At 54.6% G+C, this 17,847-nt stretch overlaps 7 protein-coding genes across 7 annotated transcripts; 2 read left to right on the top strand and 5 right to left on the bottom strand.

Annotated features, from left to right (window-relative positions):
* Positions 1-205: 205 nt before the first annotated feature.
* On the bottom strand, positions 206-2,377 carry HMPREF1541_04434 (uncharacterized protein; the record flags this gene model as incomplete). Its single annotated transcript, XM_008718779.1, has 3 exons — positions 206-649; positions 861-1,779; positions 1,863-2,377. 3 exons carry the CDS (start codon positions 2,375-2,377, stop codon positions 206-208), a joined length of 1,878 nt encoding a protein of 625 aa, XP_008717001.1.
* A 1,481-nt stretch (positions 2,378-3,858) lies between these two features.
* On the bottom strand, positions 3,859-5,679 carry HMPREF1541_04433 (glutamate decarboxylase; the record flags this gene model as incomplete). Its single annotated transcript, XM_008718778.1, has 3 exons — positions 3,859-4,254; positions 4,307-5,440; positions 5,497-5,679. 3 exons carry the CDS (start codon positions 5,677-5,679, stop codon positions 3,859-3,861), a joined length of 1,713 nt encoding a protein of 570 aa, XP_008717000.1.
* A 1,347-nt stretch (positions 5,680-7,026) lies between these two features.
* HMPREF1541_04432 (uncharacterized protein) lies at positions 7,027-8,354 on the bottom strand (the record flags this gene model as incomplete). Its single annotated transcript, XM_008718777.1, has 2 exons — positions 7,027-7,149; positions 7,206-8,354. The coding sequence occupies 2 exons, from the start codon at positions 8,352-8,354 to the stop codon at positions 7,027-7,029; spliced, it is 1,272 nt and encodes a 423-aa protein (XP_008716999.1).
* A 3,864-nt stretch (positions 8,355-12,218) lies between these two features.
* HMPREF1541_04431 (uncharacterized protein) lies at positions 12,219-12,725 on the bottom strand (the record flags this gene model as incomplete). The annotated part of the gene is made up of 1 exon (XM_008718776.1): positions 12,219-12,725. One exon carries the CDS (start codon positions 12,723-12,725, stop codon positions 12,219-12,221), a length of 507 nt encoding a protein of 168 aa, XP_008716998.1.
* Positions 12,726-13,599: 874 nt separating this feature from the next.
* HMPREF1541_04430 (uncharacterized protein) lies at positions 13,600-14,148 on the top strand (the record flags this gene model as incomplete). The annotated part of the gene is made up of 2 exons (XM_008718775.1): positions 13,600-13,611; positions 13,738-14,148. 2 exons carry the CDS (start codon positions 13,600-13,602, stop codon positions 14,146-14,148), a joined length of 423 nt encoding a protein of 140 aa, XP_008716997.1.
* Positions 14,149-15,448: 1,300 nt separating this feature from the next.
* Positions 15,449-16,870, top strand: HMPREF1541_04429 (uncharacterized protein; the record flags this gene model as incomplete). The annotated part of the gene is made up of 2 exons (XM_008718774.1): positions 15,449-16,255; positions 16,304-16,870. 2 exons carry the CDS (start codon positions 15,449-15,451, stop codon positions 16,868-16,870), a joined length of 1,374 nt encoding a protein of 457 aa, XP_008716996.1.
* A 460-nt stretch (positions 16,871-17,330) lies between these two features.
* HMPREF1541_04428 (uncharacterized protein) lies at positions 17,331-17,690 on the bottom strand (the record flags this gene model as incomplete). Its single annotated transcript, XM_008718773.1, has 1 exon — positions 17,331-17,690. One exon carries the CDS (start codon positions 17,688-17,690, stop codon positions 17,331-17,333), a length of 360 nt encoding a protein of 119 aa, XP_008716995.1.
* Positions 17,691-17,847: the final 157 nt, after the last annotated feature.

Below are 17,847 nucleotides of genomic sequence, written 5' to 3'. Positions count from 1 at the left end.
GATGCCGTCCGACAGACAAAGTTATTCGTACAGTTCGGCCGGGAAGATAATAACTCTGCTCACCACGGTCATGAAGAGCCCGGAAAATGCTCTGCTCTCCCCTGAGGACAAACAAAAGAACTCCCAGTTCCATCCTCTTAACAGCTCCTCAACACCGCGCCCAGATCAATGCGCATACCCACTCTCCGTGGCCCCATTCCAATGATCATTCCCATTCCCGTTTGCCATCTCGCCCCTCTTCTCTCCCCTGTCGACCCTTCCTCCGCCACCCCTCTTGCCCCCGCCACTCCCCCTTGGCCCACCCCCTACTACTCCCACCATACCTCCCTCCTCCACCCCCTCCCCCACCGCCTCCACCACCAGCACCCCTCCCCTTCCCCCCTAACCGAAAATCAATCCTCTTCAGCGGCCTCTCCACACCCACTTTGCCCGCGAGACCCAACCCTTCCCTGCGCTCCTTGCTGACCAAGTGCGGTTGGTATACCTCGAGCACGCCCCCGCCTTGCGGGTCCAGTCCGCGCAGTTCCTCCAGCCACGCCATGCAGTACTCGCCCCGTGGATCGTAGTCGTGCGCCTGCTTGACCGGGTTGAAGACACGGGCTTCGCCACGGGGGTCGTTGCCCACGCCGGCTACGTACTGCCAGTTGCCCTGTTGAGGAGAGAAACAATTGTCAGCGAGGTTCAGGACAAGAATGCCATGTCAGCGTCTCTGGAGAGATCCTTGGCGGTAGCCTCGCTCCTCTCGCCCAGTCTTCTTTGCCTCCTGAGCTAAGGGATCCCATGCATGTTTCTCAACTCCACCCAAAGGCAACACCACGGGCAAAACATGCCAACAGAGAAGAAAGAGCAAAACCACTTACCCAATTCGAGCTGACATCATAATCCACCAAACAGAACTCATACCACTCGGCACCGATCCTCCAATCGATGCCCAAATGCTTGGCCAGAAAGCTCGCGACATTCTGCCGTGCGCGATTGCTCGTGTAGCCCGTACACCACAGCTCGCGCTGACTGGCATCGATGAGACTAATGCCCGTTTCGCCACGCATGAACCTCTCCACCATCTCCGCCACCTCCTTTCCTTCACCTCTTCCTCCACCTCCTCCTGATCCGTCACCTTTGCCTCCCGCCGGCACCCGCCACGGATACGACTCATCATCGCGGAATCCGCCGCGCCGAAACAACCTGGGCCCAAACTTGCGCGTGCACAACCGCATGTAATCCCGCCAGAGCAGCTCGAAGCGCACGGCCGCGGTGCCCTTGTTCTCGCCCTTCCCGTAACCCTCGACGCCCTTGTATTTTGACTCGATACCGTCCTCAAACGCCACGAGCGCCCAATGCACCTGCCGCGCCGTGATGCAGCCCAGACTCAGCCACGCGGACAGTTTGGTGGAGAAGTCGAGGCCCAAGAGGCCGTTGCGCGTGTCCTTGTAGCGCGTCACGGCGCCGGAGGTTAAAAGGTGGTGGAGGCGGGCGTGGGCGGGCGTGGCGCCGCCGGAGAAGGGGTGCGCGGATTGCACGCCGGAGGGGAGGGAGGGGGTCGGTTTGGAAAGGGGTGGAGAGGCGGTGATGGGGGCGAGGAGGGCGGATTCGAGGCAGGCGTAGGTGGAGGGTATTGAGAAGGGGCCGGCTTGTGGGGGGATGGTGGTGGGGAGGGTCGGGAGAGACTCGGGTGTGGGGAGTTGGGCGCGGGGAGCGTCGCGAAGCGGCTCGACGGATTTACGGTAGCTGGTGAAGACGTCGGGAAGGTCGGAGGGCTTGTCGAAGGGGATGTCGCGGCTGGAGGTGGGGAAAGGGCGTCAGCGGTTTCTGTCATTGGGGTCGTGGGTTTCAGAGGAGCAAACAAACAATGGCCCACTTACTCATCGATCAGGTATTTCTCATCCATCCAGAGTTTGAAGTCGACGCCAGCCTTTTGGCTTGCCCGCCGCACATCATGCTCCTCGCGCTTCTCCTCAACGCCTTCCTCCTCCGTCATCCATACGCCCGTCACCTCGGTATCTTCCTGCTTGCTGAACTGCTCGAGCACGTCCTGCAGCACCTGTCCCAGCATTCCTACTCGGATCTCCAGACCACTGCCTCGCTTCTCCAGGTCCTCCTTCAAGTCCCATACAGACTGTGCCAGGAACCTCGCCCGCTGCGGACCACATCGCCAAATAGCACTGACCTGTGCGCGTGCTTCGGGAAACGGTGATTTGGCGTCGTCTTTGAGAAAGCCGGAGACTTCAATCTGCTGTGCAGGGAAGATGTAGAGCGGGAGGATGTGCGTGAACGGCCGTTTCGACTGGTCGGCGAGTGTGGAGATCTCGTGGAAGATGGGGTTATCGGCTACCCGAAGGTCCCGTCGGAGGAGGTAGATGAGGATTTTCTGTGACATGGCAGGCAAGCTATCAGGAAGAGTGGTAGCAGTTGGGTTATAGTTCTCTGGTTGCTAAGTGCTCGGTCGGCGTGGGAAGGAACAAAAGTCCACAGACGCTGTAGCCTGAGCAATAATTCCACGGTCAGAACCCTGTGTTTTCTGGTGGCCAACGTATAGATATGGGAATCCAGTTCCTACGCCACCAGTCGCCAATCCCACCAAATCAGTCCCTATCCGACACTATGACGGGATCAGGCGACACAAAATCCAGCAACTCGAAACATCTAGACCTCGCAATAGACAGCAGTCGAGCAGAGGGGCAAAAAGCAAGAGAGAGGGGTGCCACAAGAATCTACGGGCACCGCGCGGTGCGCAAACAGAAATCCTGCGGCCACGATAGTTGACGACGTTATAGATCTGGGAACATACCCACCTATGACAGCATGGATCTGAAAGCGGCCTGGGCAGTTCGGCTAGTGCGGCGGTATGCATTAAACAGATCTGGGACGAATCGCAAAGGCAAGGCTTTTTTTCCTTTCGATCGGAACCCCATTTGCAGTGAACCGATGTACGGGCGTGAGTGGACCTTGCAGCTCACCCAATTCTTTCGAAGCTAAACCGGTTTCTAGAGGGTTCGACCACGGTGACTCGCTCAAAAGGTGGAAGGGGAGAGGCGCCGAATGCGTGCAATCGAGGCAGCTTCGATGGCTCACATGGCTCTGATTCTCGGGCTTCTTCGAGCGACAATGCATCGATGTCAGGTGTTTGAGCCCGCTGATTCAGACGCCAGGCAGTTCGGTAACGATGGCTTGCACAATATACGAGCTACAACGTGGTTGTGGCTGCCACGGGAGCCCGACATGCCTTGCTCGGGGGGCCTGCAAAGTTGCGAGCTGTGACAGCATGACTCTTGACATGGTGGTGCAAGCAAGATCGGACACTAACCCACTAACCATGATCACGGAGATCTGCATGACGGGCCTGGCGATCGCGGGGGCCAACGTGTGGCTTGAGCTAGGCGTAAGCTAACTGTAGGCGCTGTGCAGCCTCAACATGGCACCCCGATTAGCGATGCACCAACTGGACAAGGGCATTGTGTCTTGGTCGTCTGCACGCCTGCGTCACCCTCGTAGTTTGCAGGAGGGCATCCTCGTGTATGTCGGGCCTCAGCTGCAGTGTAGCGGTTTCAAGATAACGAAGAGCAAACAATGTGGTCCGGCTGTGCTTGTGTGCAGGAGATTGTCCCTGTCCCTAGCTATTAACCTTGGTGGAGGTGAGGTGTGGCTGCAGGGCCACTCGAGTACCTCGAGACTGCAGCTCTATCTAATGTACTAATGTACTTTGCTTCCTCAAACGTATCCGACGAGCCACCATTCCTGCTGTGTGAGCTGTCAAACAGGCTCATACCACATGTTTCGCGTTCGTGTTGCTGACCATGTGGCATAACCCTTCACCAATTGTCGTATCTCGCACCACGCTTGTGACCTCGGATGACTTCTCTAACAGACGGTTCTGACCTTGACGTTAGTGCACGTACTCATTTCCTTCTTTCGAGTGGGGACTAACCTGTGAACGCCATGTTGCATTGGCCGCCTACTGCCATGCTTCGCGCGTGTCTTCGCGTCCACTCCGCTGCTACCGTGCGCTTTCTCCACGCTCGCGGCTGCTCCTTGCAGAGACGCCAAGTCGAATTCGTCCGCGCCCATAAGGTCTTGCGTCACGGAGACAATGTCGCTGATAAGGCGATCAAGCAGGTCCATGCTCATCGATTCGCGAACTACGACGCGCAGGATCTCAATCTTCTCCTCGTTGGGCGGCAGCGGGTAGTTGGGAATGATGTACTGGCGAGCACGCAGCAACTTGCTCACGGCTTCCTGCTTGATATGCGGGTAGTCCTAGAAACATGAGAAAAGTTTCACATAAGGCCATTCTCGAGGCGCAACTTACCTTCTTGAACGAGTCCGAGAATCGGAAGGCCACCACTGGCAGGCCGGCGTTGTAGTCTGCCGACGTCTCGTTCTCTTTACCAAAGACTGTCTCCGAAACGCCTTTGAAGCTGAACTCGCCTTTCTTGCGATGGATATCCGAGACGCAGGTGTACCAGCCTGTCGCCTCAAGCGCCTTGCTGAGCAATCGAGCGTTTGCGAGCGCGTTCTCCATGATCGCTCGATATCCGTCGAAACCCAAATGAATCAGGTTGAAATACTGCGCTATGATCTGAGCTCCAGGCCGCGAGAAGTTGAGCGTGTAGGATTCCTCCGTGCCGCCGAGGTAGTGCAGCTCGAACTTAAGGTGGTTTGGCAGGTAGCTTTCGTCCCTCCAGATGATCCAGCCGACACCCGCGTACACAAGACCGAACTTGTGTCCACTGACGTTGATGCTCTTGACTCTCGGTAGCTGGAAGTTCCATTTCGCGCCTCCAGTCTTTCCATGCGTGAACGGGGCAATGAAAGCGCCAGACGCGCCATCCACGTGAATGGGAATGTCGTTGCCGGTCTTCGCCTCGTAATCATCCAAGATCTTGGAAATCTCGTCGACAGGCTCGTAGTGTCCAGTGTAAGTCGATCCCAGGATAACAAAAACGCCAATAGTGTTCTCATCGATGTTCTTCTTCACCAACTCGGGATCTAGACGAAAGTGACTCTTCTCACTCACAGGCAAGATCCTGGCCTCGCATTCGAAGTACCTCGCAAACTTCTCCAGCGCCACCTGCGCGTTTGCGCCCATGAGGACGTTCGGCTTGCTGTAGTCCTTGCCCTCCTTCATCCGTTTTTCCTGCCAACGCCGCTTCATCGCCAGCCCGCCGAGATGAATAGCCTCGCTGGAGCCGGTCGTCGCGCTGCCCACGGCGGTCTCGCCCTTTTGTACGCCCCACAGATGTGCGAGGATGCTCACGCAACGCTGATGCATGGCCATCATGGCAGGGTACTCGTCGGCGTCCGACAGGTTCTTGCTCAAGTTCTCGATCATGAGTGCCTCGGCTTCACGCTCCATGTAGGTGCCCACGAAGCTGGCGAGGTTCAAGTTGGGCCGGCCATCGAGATCTAACTCGTCCTTGAGCATCTGATGCACAGCATCCGCCTAGTTCATGTCAGTTGAGCAGGTTCTGTCATTATGACGGCAGAAGTCGGTCGTACCGGTGCGCCTTCCTGCGGGATGCGGAACTTGGAGATCTGATCCTGTGCATTGTAGCGGGACGAGTAAGGTGTGAGCGACGATGCAGCAGAGTTGTGATTGACACGGTGACGATGGATGGGACCACCTGTCGCTCGCAGCTTCTCGACAAGCTCGTCAGGGTCGACGTGTCGAGCGAGGGCCATTGTAGTCTTTGTTTTGTTCGGATTGGAATTTGTGCTAGATCTTGAGAATAGGAGACAATGTGGAGGAGTGGCAGGATAAGGCTCAATTGGGTGGGCGAAAGACACGATGCTGCATTCCTTCACCTACTGTTCTACCAGCGGCCACTCACCTACCTTTCACTTTGAATGACTCGTCTGTCGCGTAACGTTCATGATGTAATGCGCATTGCATCACTGGGGTTGGAGACACGCGTTAATCGTCACCCGGCAAGCATGGCCGGAAAAAGTGAAGCTTCCGCGGGACTTCAGCTCCAAAGTCACAACGGAAGAAACGGTGGATGTGTCTGGGGGTTTCATCCACGTAAGCCAGGTACAGCAACCTTCATATCACCAGCATCGTGCCAGCCATTCCCACAAAGATCCACCAGAGCTGACAACAGCCAAATGGGAAGCTTGCGGCTGACGGTCATTAGCGAACAAAGTGGTTGCCCATTAAAGGAACTTTCACAAGGTACACACACAATAAGAGGTGTCCAAGAAAAACCGGGCCTCCTTGACGACCGAGCGTGCGGTCCAGACCTGCCCAAAGCTTGACCGAATTGCTTCGCATCAGCCGCGCAACTTCGTTAAACATTTCGAGACGACTCCCTGCCGATCACTTGATTTTGGGGGTCAGTAAGCCCTGCTAACGCCAGCCATTACATACCAAACGCTTCGGCCATGCTCCATACCACAGAAGAGCCGGGGCTGGCAGCTACGTTACACGCTGTGGCTGTTCGGGGCCCCACAAGCCTCTCAAGCCACCTCAAGCCTCTGCACGTGGACGATCTTGGAAAAAGCCCCTTTCTGAGATCGGTGGCTTGCCAGGACGTAGCTAGGGCGCAGTTCTTTTGTGTTCATCATAGGAAGAAAAGAGAGTGAGAGGACCGTGCGGTGAATGGCGAACCTATTGACTACTTCTGAACGAGTGCGAATGACTCGAAAAGCATAGAACTCATAGCATCACTCAGAGTGTGGTACATTTACCGAACCGCGTAGTCGAGCCCCACCAGCGCCGTTGCTATTTTTTCAAGAAATCGAATCAGAATCTCCTTCACCGAGACTGGTGACTCGCTGTCCATCGGTAATCCTCCGAAATGGGTATCAGTAAAAAGCACACAAAAGTCGTCTCAAGATCCACTGCAAAATGCCCCAGAAAGCACCCTGCTTGTGCTCACTCTGAGGATCATCCAAGCCTCTTCCCTCCCATTCGCGTGTCTGTGTATCCGTCGTGACGCGTCGTAACGTCTTGATCCCGTGGCGCCGTCCGATTGAAATAAATCACCCATATGCACATTAAGGTACAAATTTCTTAACGAACCGTGAAGTTCATTGTGCCATAGCTCCGGGACCGTCGTCCATGGTGTCGCTGCCGCCTGAATCGGACTTTCCCCCATCCTCTCTGGCAGTGGCATCTGCTTTGCTGCCACAACCTTTGACAAGCTTATGCCTCTGCAGCGTTGTTAGTATCATTGCACAAAAGTCTCCTGTTGGGATAGATGACTTACCTTGAGAGCGTCCTTTCGGGAGAAACTCTTATCGCAGTATGGGCAGGGAAATGGTTTTACTGCTAGATGTATGCGCTTGTGTCTTTTCAGGTCGTGATTGCGATGGAAAGATTGCGGGCAGCTGTCGCATCGGAATGGTCGGTCATTCTGTGCAGCTTGTGCAGGGGACTGGGTCCGTGCTTGGCCATAAATGCTCTGATGCGGATTCGCGGCGTAGCCACTGTTAAAATGTAAAGGAAGAAGGCCGGCCTGGTGGCCAACCATGGACATCTGTGACCCGGGGCTGTGGAGGTTGCTCATTGTTGGACCAGGCATGGCTGGTAGGGAATATGATGGATATGGGGGACGAATGAAGTTGTTCGAAGATAGATTGGGCTGGTTCATAGGAGGAGACTGACGCGCAGCTGGGCCGTTGGCTGCATGCGGGCTCTGTGACACAGGGGTTGAGCCAGAATATGAGTATGCTGACTGGGGTGCATGAGCCGGGGACACATTGGTATATAGTGACGGTGCCGAGGCAGGCTTGCTGTTCATCACTTCGGCAAGCGTGTGTGCCGGCTGGCTAGGTGGACGCACTGGCACCATCGAATTTGACAGCATGTGATGGGATGAGAGGCTAGCGTTATGAGATGAAGTCATTCCCATGGGCATTCCATATGCAGAACCTGGAGCAATCTCATACGGTGGTGGTGGTAGTGAACTGGCTTCAGCAGCTGTAGGCGAACCCGTATTTGGGCGATACAGGGGTTGAGTTGGCGGTGAGAACATTGAGCGCGAACCTGAGAACTGGTTGGATTGCCACTGAGGAGTCAGACCAGTATGGAAACCTGGTGTATTTGCTGGGTTGAAGAAGGTGGGCGTGTAGGGTAGAACGGGCGCGCCAGTATTGGGCGTTGTACCAGTGTGAATGGCTGAAGATGTTGTACTGCTGTCGGAGGTAGAATTGGAGGGCGGTGTCAGTAGGTTTCCCACACTGACAGCGGCCGTGGTCGGTAAATGGAGCGTGCTTGACAGCGCCGGATACTTGTTTCCATGTAAGGTAGGAAAGGCCGGAGGGGCAGGTAGCTCAAAGGCGGGCAACGTGGCTGCTGCCGGCCTTCGGTTTGTCAAGCTGGACGGCGCATTGAGGGCATCGAGGGACGAGCCCATCATCGGAGCTGCGACGGCGGCAGCCAGAATGACTTCTGGGTCGGTTTGCTGGTACGCTGATTATGTCTCTGAGTCGAAGCTCAGCTGGAGTATTCCTGGAGGATAGTGTGCTCGGGTTGATCGCCGCAGGTGGAAGCTGGCGTGGAGTCAACGGACAGATGCTCGCTTATCAGGCAAGTACAGCACTGCAAAGGAAGCAGAGGTAGGAGCGCCGTAGAGGTGTTTGTAAATCTCCGCTCAAGGTAGATCTAGAGCGACGATCTTTAGGTCGTTGTGGAATGGCTGTCAATGGCCCGAGACAAGGATGGTAACTCGGTGACTTTGTGTGGTAAAGATCAGCAGCAGGGAGCGCTTGGAGCTGCAAGGCGAGATCGTTCGCCTCGATGGTACCTGACGACGACTGCGCTCAGACACAAAAAGAAGGATGCGAGAGACTGCAACGAGGATCGGTGGCTGTCGCAGGGAAGGGAATCCGGGTCACGACGTGGGTTGAGTGGTGGTATGGTTGTGATGTCGAGGGCCCGAGTTCAAGAATGCGGACGGGAGTTCCTCTTTTTTGCATTTCAAGTTTGGTGGGCAACACACATGGCGCTCTAACGAGCAGCTGGCAGATGTCTGGCTGGACGGGTCTTTCGTCTGAACCCTCTGGAAGCGGACAGGCTTCGATTCAGACAGGTCGGATAGGGCGAGAGCGGGTTAGCACTGGAGGGGCTTCACGAGTGGGTTTTAGGGGGAAGGTTTGAGTCAAGACTTAACAGGCCGACGAGCAGAAAAAGACCAGCAGGGGTCCCGCCACGATCTCTGATGATCCCATCCGACAGACGAGGTCAGAAGGGGGGCCAGGCGGGCACACAGTTTGCAAGCTCGGGTCACTGTCATGGACTTGTCTGGACCGACCAGACCGACCAGAACCAAGACCCAATTCGGAATCTGTGAGATTGGCGTTAGGCTACATCGAGGTTGGCGCAAGACTTCACACGGCGCCTGCCATTGAAACGACCTGCCGCGTGTTGCTGCCTTTGATGAGTTCGCATCGAGCCTGACGAGACAGTAGGCAGACTATCCTTAGGCGAGGTGGTGTGCGGTAGCAACCTGCTGGCCCGAGGACACTTAGTGGTGTCGTAGCCAGAGTACTGTGTAGGCGATGGCCGATGGCAGCTCCAACACAACAAAATGACTAACGCTCATCAAGGCAAACTCAATCAACATGGTAAAGCATGCACAGACCTCGTCGCTCTGTCCCGAGAGTTTCCACTGCAATGGTTTCTGCTGAGCTCACATGGGTCAATTAACACGACAAGGTGCAAGGTGCCATAGGTAGATGCGAGCACAGCGGGGCCAACGTATGCGCGCTTTCTCTTGGCGAGTGCAAGAAAAGCTGCAGACGGCTGCAGAAAGCGAGCAAAGCTTTTCGCCGGCCTCGCCTCCCCTCCTCCATCGTTGCGGGTGTCCACCTTTTGCTGCGCACTGGCCGGACGACTTCGTTGCCCTACTCCGTATTTCCGCTCGACCCAAGCACGCGAAGCGGCTGCCACACTGGGCATGGGCTGCATGGCTTTCGCCGAACCACGCCTCCCACGTGAAGGCGCCGGATGTATTTCGACTATTGTACTTGTACACACTCGATGCTGGGTCAATTCCTCCCTGTGCCGGGTGAGGACCACGCGCTGCGGCGCTGCAGATAGAGTGTGAGGTCCCTCCCGCAGTGCTCCGATCGCGAGACAAGCGACGGCTGGCCACTGGCGATTGCGTTGGTGCCTTCGGACCAATCCACACCCCCAATGTGCGAAGCGCTCCGAAAGTCCCCCGTGCCATTGGCGAATATGTCGTCAAACAACATATCGTGGATAGCCCCTGTGGCAGTGCCATTCCTCACGCGAACACGGCTGGCCGCTTGCAGGACTGCCATACCTACCGTATTCGATAAGCAGACCAAAATAAAACCTCGTTGTCTGGCCTGTGCAATTTCGTGTGGTTCCAGATCGCTAAAGCGTCAAAGTGCCATCCCCGTCACCGGCATCCGTGGTTCATCTCTCCGTGCACTCCACTCGCCAGCCAAAAAGCCATGATCGATGGGGGCGCTCGCTTGCAGCTCCCCTGGTCGGGCTTGCACGAGCCCCCACCATTCTTGTTCAGCCGCTCTCTGCTTTCGCAGAGATACAAGTAGCCCGACTCGTGAACGCGATAGACCAGATGCAAAGGGTCGAGTATCGTGAGCTTATGCTCATTACCTATCCAAAGGCTTCCTTTCCTGTGATCTATACATTAGGCTGAAGGATGCTGTCTATCTGTTTCGCGCCCAAATCGCCAGGTCACCTGTGCCATGCGATTCGCCCGTAAACGAGCGGTATTCAGTCAGCGGCACTAGCAGACTAGTGGTGAATCCCAGTCAGAGCAACGTTCAGCCTGCGAGTCTTGCCGCCGGAGAACGACTGTCACAGCCTGATGCTCTAGTGTTCCAGATGTCGATGGTGTTCAAACGCTGCGTTTATGCTGTGCCCTGCCCAACATGGCAAGATTGCTGGTGATCGATTTTCGGGACCCCAAAAGTGCCGGGGTAGCTTGCGGCAATGGCTGCTGTACCCCTGCTGATCTCTGTAAGTCCTTCCGTCGGGCGCTCAGACCACTGCGCGTGTGCTTCGTGCCGACCCCACAGCTGCGCGTGTGCACCGTAAATTGCCTTGCTTATTTGAGCCCGGGCTTTCCGTAGAGTTCCAACCCCATGTTCGAGACGCTCATCAACACGAACAACAAACCCTGCCCTCCTGGACATTGACAGCGGATCCAAAAGTAGCCGTTGTTTGCTTCTGCGCGTACATACCGGTAGCTGCCAGCAGTCCCAGAGATACGGATCTACGGTAATAGCCTGTGGAATTGACAGGTATCGACAGGCGTCTGGCCGACGTGTTTGTGACCAAATCCTGGGACAGGTCCAATCCCCTGCATATTTGTAGTCTCTGTCAGCTCTGATCTTGCACGCCACCAAGCATCTTGTCTTCAGGGTCAGATTGCTGCCTTATAGGCGTACCCCTGTTTAAGGTATGCAGCATTTCGATAGTCTGTTGAGCTGAGGTGAACATCTTGCGCCAGAGACTTACCCGTCACTCGTGATAAGCTCCTAGCAGCGGCACCGCCAGTGCATGCCACTATTCCCAAAGACAGTATCTCGCAATAACAATCATGGTACTGTAGCTTGAAACGTGTCTGTGGTCTGAAGTGCACTCCAAAAGTGTACCCCCTGACATGCGGCTGAGCCCAAGAGGGAACCTCTTATGCCACAATCCTAATCTGGCGTCGCCACCAAAATTTTCCGAAAAGCCACCTGTGCTCTGGCTCGTGAACCCACGTGTTTGCCCGGGACTGTATATCCGCTGATATCGCGATCGTTACTACCAGTCAAAATCACCAAAGCGTTACTGCCTCGAGCCACGTCAACTCGGGAATTTGATATTGTAGCATATCTACCGGCCTGGCCGAGATGCCTTGTCCACTCCATATCGGCTTCGGTTCCCAAACCTTGAAAGCCGCTCTTCAGAACCTCGATCTTTGCAGGAGGTAAGTAGCCTCGATGAGCAGCCAGCATCAAGTTGATCGCTTGTCAATCAACGACGACAAGGCAAAATACAGACACCACGGAGACTTGGCGAGGACGCTCGAAGCAATCGCATCCATGGTAGCCATGTGCTCACATACCACTGAGCAAGACAGCCTTGCACCAATATCTCGTGTTTTGTAGCGAAAAAAGCAGTCTCAGCACGGGCGCCGGCGGAGGCCACACAGGCGAGCCTCCAGGCTCGATATAACTTCCGCGACTTGGTGCTCCCTTGGTGCTCGTACTCCTTGGCTCGGTCTCGCCAGAGTATCTCACTCAAGCTGCAATTCGTACCACAGGCGCTGAGAACGTCCATTGTATCTCACAGCATCTTTCGGTAAAGGCATGACTGACTTAGTGAGCAAGCATCGATCCAACGACATGAGGTATTCATCCAGCGCCTTGGCAGCGGTCGCGCTGATATCACCAGTGAGCACGATCTGGGCTGCATGTGTGGGCAGTCGCAGAATGCGCTGTCGGGGGCTGATGGCTGTGGTGTATTCTTCTTTAGGCTCAGCATAGCCCTGAAGAATCAGCTTCCGATTCCTTTCGTGGTCAAGGCTATGGTCGAAAGACAAATGCTTTTCCCAAACGCATAGCTCCAGCGCGATGTATGGTCGTTGCTTGCGCTCCGAAAGCACTTGTCTTAACTCATGAAGGTAGGGGATGGCAGGATACAGAGTTTCAGAGTGCAGCCAAATCTCGACTCGTTGTAGAGATGTGAATTGCGCCATGCCAGTCCACATTTCCGCTTCTTTATTGCGCTCCGAGCACCACATCGTGGGGTATACAGTCAGGTGACGGATCGATGAACGAGCTTTGTGAGAGAGACCACATAGAACGTCGAAATCTTGTCTAACTTGGAAAGAATTGAAAGAATATGCGAAGGTTACGGCATCGTCGTGTAGTTGCCTGTTCACTCTGAAGAAGGCCGTGTAGAAGACAGAGTGCCGCTCTACCCCTGGCAAGCCTGGTCTACGACGTGCGAGAACCAAAGGCTGCTGGCCTCTGCAGAAGAGCTCTCGATAGATGCGATGACGGACTTCAGTGGGGAGGCTAGTTAAGGACGGTTTGTACAGCAACGTGGCCTGGGCAAGGTCCGAAGACACTGCTTGATCTATTGGCGGGATTCGATTTGCGTTCATAACGAAGATCAGACTTTGGTATGGAAGTTTGAGGGACAAGCTATCCCGTCCAAGAGAGAGCAGACACACAAGTGATCCGTAACTCGAATATTCAGCGGAAAGGGTTCTCAGTCCTGAGAAGGGCTAACATGTTAGGCGAGGCGGTGTTGATCTGCTGCCTTGCCACATGGCCTTCGTTCGCAGCGAACCTTGCCACCAGGACAAGGATAAGAAGCTTAATCAGGCCCCGTCAGCCGCAAAGCGCAAGATGTAGTAACACACTCATGAAAGTCCCGTCGGCACTCGAAGCAATGTAACGCCAAGATATTTGGGCTGCACTTGCCGTCTCCATATCCATCTCCAAAGGAAAGACGCTATGACGTAGGATGCTCCGGCTCCTCCTGCCTCCTCCCCTGCTTCTGCTGGAAGCTGTCTATTTGTTACACTCACCCCTCCACCTCTCCGCACTCACCGTACGATTGTTATGGGAATACTGAGTAACTTCAGCATCAAAGAGTTCCGATCCAACATGTTCCGCAGCGTGAGTCAATCCCAAAACCTTGTTGTTAATCTTGATGTACCAGCGACCTCGCAATTATTGGCAATTCTCAGCTCGTTTAGGCGCAGCAATGATAACCAACTAACACTAAAACTAACGATTATTTAGAAAACTCTTGATGTTCTTACTTGCTTCCACAAGCCGTCGGTCTCAGCCTCGACGCGAGTGGTGAATTTGTTGAAGCAGGCGTCGGCTCAATCTCAAGCACATGCCACCGAAGACCAGGCATCAGACCACACTCCCCAGAACACCAGTGTCACCAGAGACCCCTTCGAGCTGGACATAACCGAAGCCCCACCAACTCCAGATCAGCTGAAAAACATCTTCGAGTACTTGGGCAGTGGCAAAGCTGCTCAGCTGGTAAAGGGAGCGGCATCGGAATCTGATGCCCTGCGGAAGCTGAAAGAGGACGGTGACAATTTCCAGCGACCTGTGGTTGTGGATTGGAATCAGGGCAAAGCTGTCGCAGGCGAGAACGAGTCGGAGATTCTCAAGCTTGTCAGAGAGCAGCCCAAGTAGTCATCATGAGGCAACAGTGAGAACAGCTTGTCTGTTGCAAGCTGCAGACGAGTTGCTCTTTCGTTAGAGAATGACCAAACGCGACACATTTATGTTTCGGATGGCGCTTGAATGTTCGGCGCCATAGGTACAGAGCCGGGTCCTTCGGAACAGGAGAGCCGTATCCATGCACAAGCTTGCACAATACATGAGAAGTACTGGGGACGGGCTTTACCTTTGACCAGACTCGTACAACTCCAAGGCGTGCTGGCTCGTCCAAGACTAATGCAGCGATGTAATGATATATTTATCTGCTTACAAGGTGGCTGCGGACTGTCGTGGCTGCTTCACGATTCCGATCCGTCATCAAAAAACCAAAGTTTACGCCATATCTACAGACTATATTCCCCAGATCGCCAGTAACTTGAATGTAGAAAATGCGGCTTGAGGCCAGGGTTTGCAACCGCCCAGAATGTCGTCAGCAATGTTTTAGGAGTGGCCGGAAACCAGGTGGACTGCCTGTTCGATCAAGCTTTAGATCGATGACAGCTCAAGTGGCAGTTGACAGACTAGCTCTTCCTATCCCCGTCAAGCTGTGTGTGTCCGCGTCGCCCCTCGGCGGCTTTACGTTTGTACACGCGGCCTGAGTGCAGCAGGTTTCACACAATTTTAGTATATGAGTACAGGGCATTGAAGTACTCTGGTTGATGTATGTGTGACTGCTAATATTCGATTCAAGTTTGCTCGTAAACACGTGCTTGGCTATTCGCGAGGTGCTGACTACATCAGCAACTGGTGACACCACTCCCTGCGCGTAAGAGGTTCTTCTTATCCAGGCGGCCAAGTCTCGCCAGTGTCTGGGCAGCGTCGGTTCAGAGGGCAACCCAGCCACCCACCCACTCCCATTGGCCAGGACTAATCATTGTGCACGGGTGTCTGCTTCAGATCTCCTGCATAGCCTCATCGATCCTCTAAGACAGTCCTCCTTGGCTTCCGCTGGCATGCTGGGCGTGGTCCATGCTTGAATGTCCCAGCCTGCCACCTTTTGCCATTGACGCTCTCGACCAAGTTCGATCCGTTCTTTTAATTCAACACACTCAATATCCCAGGAGTTACTTTCGCTTGTTTACGAAAATCTACCGCACGAGGCAAATACTCCGTATCAACGATAAGGCTGTGCCGCCCCCACCTTACCAATTCTTTGTCCCTCGAATACCACAAAGCACCCGGAAAAAAGCCTGGAATAAGAGCAACTCAGACTCGCTCTGAGTGAGTTGTTGCCTCTCGATTACAACTACATTCCGGCCTTGTCAAACCCAGAATGAAGTCCCTACAGCCGCGTAGACTTTTAAGTCTACTGTTACCTGCTCTATTCAGTACACAATATGCTCAAGCCGCAATCACCCTCGACCTAACGAGCCAGGACTCGATCAAGGCCGCCGCAAGAACTGCCGCAGAAGGTATGATGCGATACTACACTGGCGACCGACCTGGCGATATTCCAGGAAATTTACCACAGCCATACTACTGGTGGGAGGCTGGCGCTATGTTTGGAGCCATGATAGACTACTATTATTTCACCGGAGACGACCATTGGAACAATGTTACTATGCAAGCCATGCTGCACCAAACCGGACCCGACAATGACTACATGCCTCCCAATCAAACGAAAACAGAGGGCAATGATGACCAGGGTTTCTGGGGTATGGCTGCTATGTCCGCCGCCGAGAACAACTTCCCCAACCCTCCAAGCAACAGAGCGCAGTGGCTCGCACTCGCTCAGGCCGTTTTCGAGACCCAGGCCAGAAGATGGGACAATGCGACCTGCGACGGAGGCCTAAGATGGCAGATCTTCACCTTCAACAACGGATACAATTATAAGAACACCATTTCCAACGGATGCTTCTTCAATTTGGCTTCGCGCTTAGCCGTATACACCGGCAACCAGACCTATGCTCGCTGGGCCGACACAGCTTTCAATTGGACGGATAGCATCGGCTTGATCGACGACAATTGGAATTTCTTCGACGGGACTGATGTCAATCTAAGATGCAAAGAGTTTGATCATCTCCAGTGGTCGTACAATGCTGGCGTGTACCTTGCGGGCGCGGCAAACATGTACAATTTCGTAAGTTGATCTGATGTGACTCAGCAATGCATACTGACCATGACACAGACCGAAGGTTCAGACGTCTGGCGGAGACGAATTGAAGGTATCATCAGCAACCTGAAATACTTCATGCCGGACGGCAACAACATTATCTCGGAAGTCACCTGCGAACCTCTCGGGAACTGCAACATTGATCAGCGCTCTTTCAAGGCATATCTCGCTCGGTGGATGGCCATGGCTGCTGTCAAGGCACCTTTCGCATACGATGCGATCAAGCCCATTCTCGAAGATTCTGCTGCCGCGGCCGCTAGGTCATGCAGCGGAGGGGACGATGGCAATCAGTGCGGCTTGAAGTGGACGACGTCAACGTTCGACGGCAGTGTCGGTGTTGGCGAGCAAATGTCGGCGCTCGAGGTCATTCAAGCGAACCTCATCGACTATGTCGAAGGCCCAGTAACAGCTGACACTGGTGGCACTAGCTCCGGTGACCCGAACGCGGGAGCGGGCAGTCGAGTTCTCCCAGGAGACCTTAATCGCAGCGTCGTAACAACGGGTGATCGGGTTGGCGCAGGCTTCTTGACTGTCCTTGTCATCTGCTTTGTCGCAGGAGGTGCCTGGTGGCTGATCTCATGACCTAGCAAGGGGCAGGACGTGTAACGACTTATGGGATAATGCACTTCATTCAGCGATGGACGTTCAGGCGATCTATACGGGCGAAATAGACTTGATTTCGAATCTGCCACAGACAGGGTGTTTGGTATTGCTGAGAGCGGAACGAAAACAGAACGGGAGAACAGAGATCTGGTCTACCTGGTCAGCGGGAATGCACCTCGAGATATAATGGAACGAAGGAAGGCAGGCAAAAGGGAACGTACCTTTTAGAAGTGGGAGGCAGATGTAAACTAGATAGAACACATGCCTTCAAGAAGGGCCTCCCCATCTTGGACACCGCCAGCGTTGTACACCCTGCTTTGAAGTCCCAAACGCCGCTCGCTATGCACGAATATGGAGGCGTCAATCCACGTCGCCAGAATGTCATCAAATCAACGATTTCCAATACACAGACCGTCGGTCGCATTTGCTCGACACAGGTCTAGCCACCTCTCTCCATCTCTTCCCTCATACCCCTCTTCGCCTCCTTTCGCGCCTTGTCCTCCCTCAATGCCCGTTCCTGTATCTCCAATCGCGCCTTGTCCTGTGCCTCCGCGGCCGCCACCCAAATGGGTTTGTCGCTCTTGCTGTATTCAATCATCTTCGAGCGGAAGTCCTCGTATTCGGCCTTACGCCGATCGCGGTTCTCGAGATTCTGTTTCTGCAATTCCGGACTGAAGCGCGAGAAGAGGGTGTCTGGGTCGGGTGTTACGTAGTACATGAGTGCGGGCCCGCCAACTGCGCAGAGTGTGAAGATGCCCGCCATTTTGGCGTAGAGAGGACCACGAGGGGCGCGAGACATGATGCTGGCAGATGGTGTATGTCCTGGGCGTTGTTCGAGGGGTCAGCCGGGTCGGGAGTGATTGTAGTAGAGTCGTGTGAGGTCTCGACCACCTGCGCCAGAGGGTCGGTGTTTGTGGCAAGGGCGAAACTGCACTTGACGTCCGACTACTGATCTT

The sequence above is a fragment of the Cyphellophora europaea genome, assembly GCF_000365145.1.
Source record: "Cyphellophora europaea CBS 101466 unplaced genomic scaffold supercont1.4, whole genome shotgun sequence".
In the NCBI taxonomy this organism is placed as follows: domain Eukaryota; kingdom Fungi; phylum Ascomycota; class Eurotiomycetes; order Chaetothyriales; family Cyphellophoraceae; genus Cyphellophora; species Cyphellophora europaea.
The sequence above is the reverse complement of the archived record's forward strand: the minus strand, read 5'-3'. Positions and strand labels throughout refer to the sequence as shown.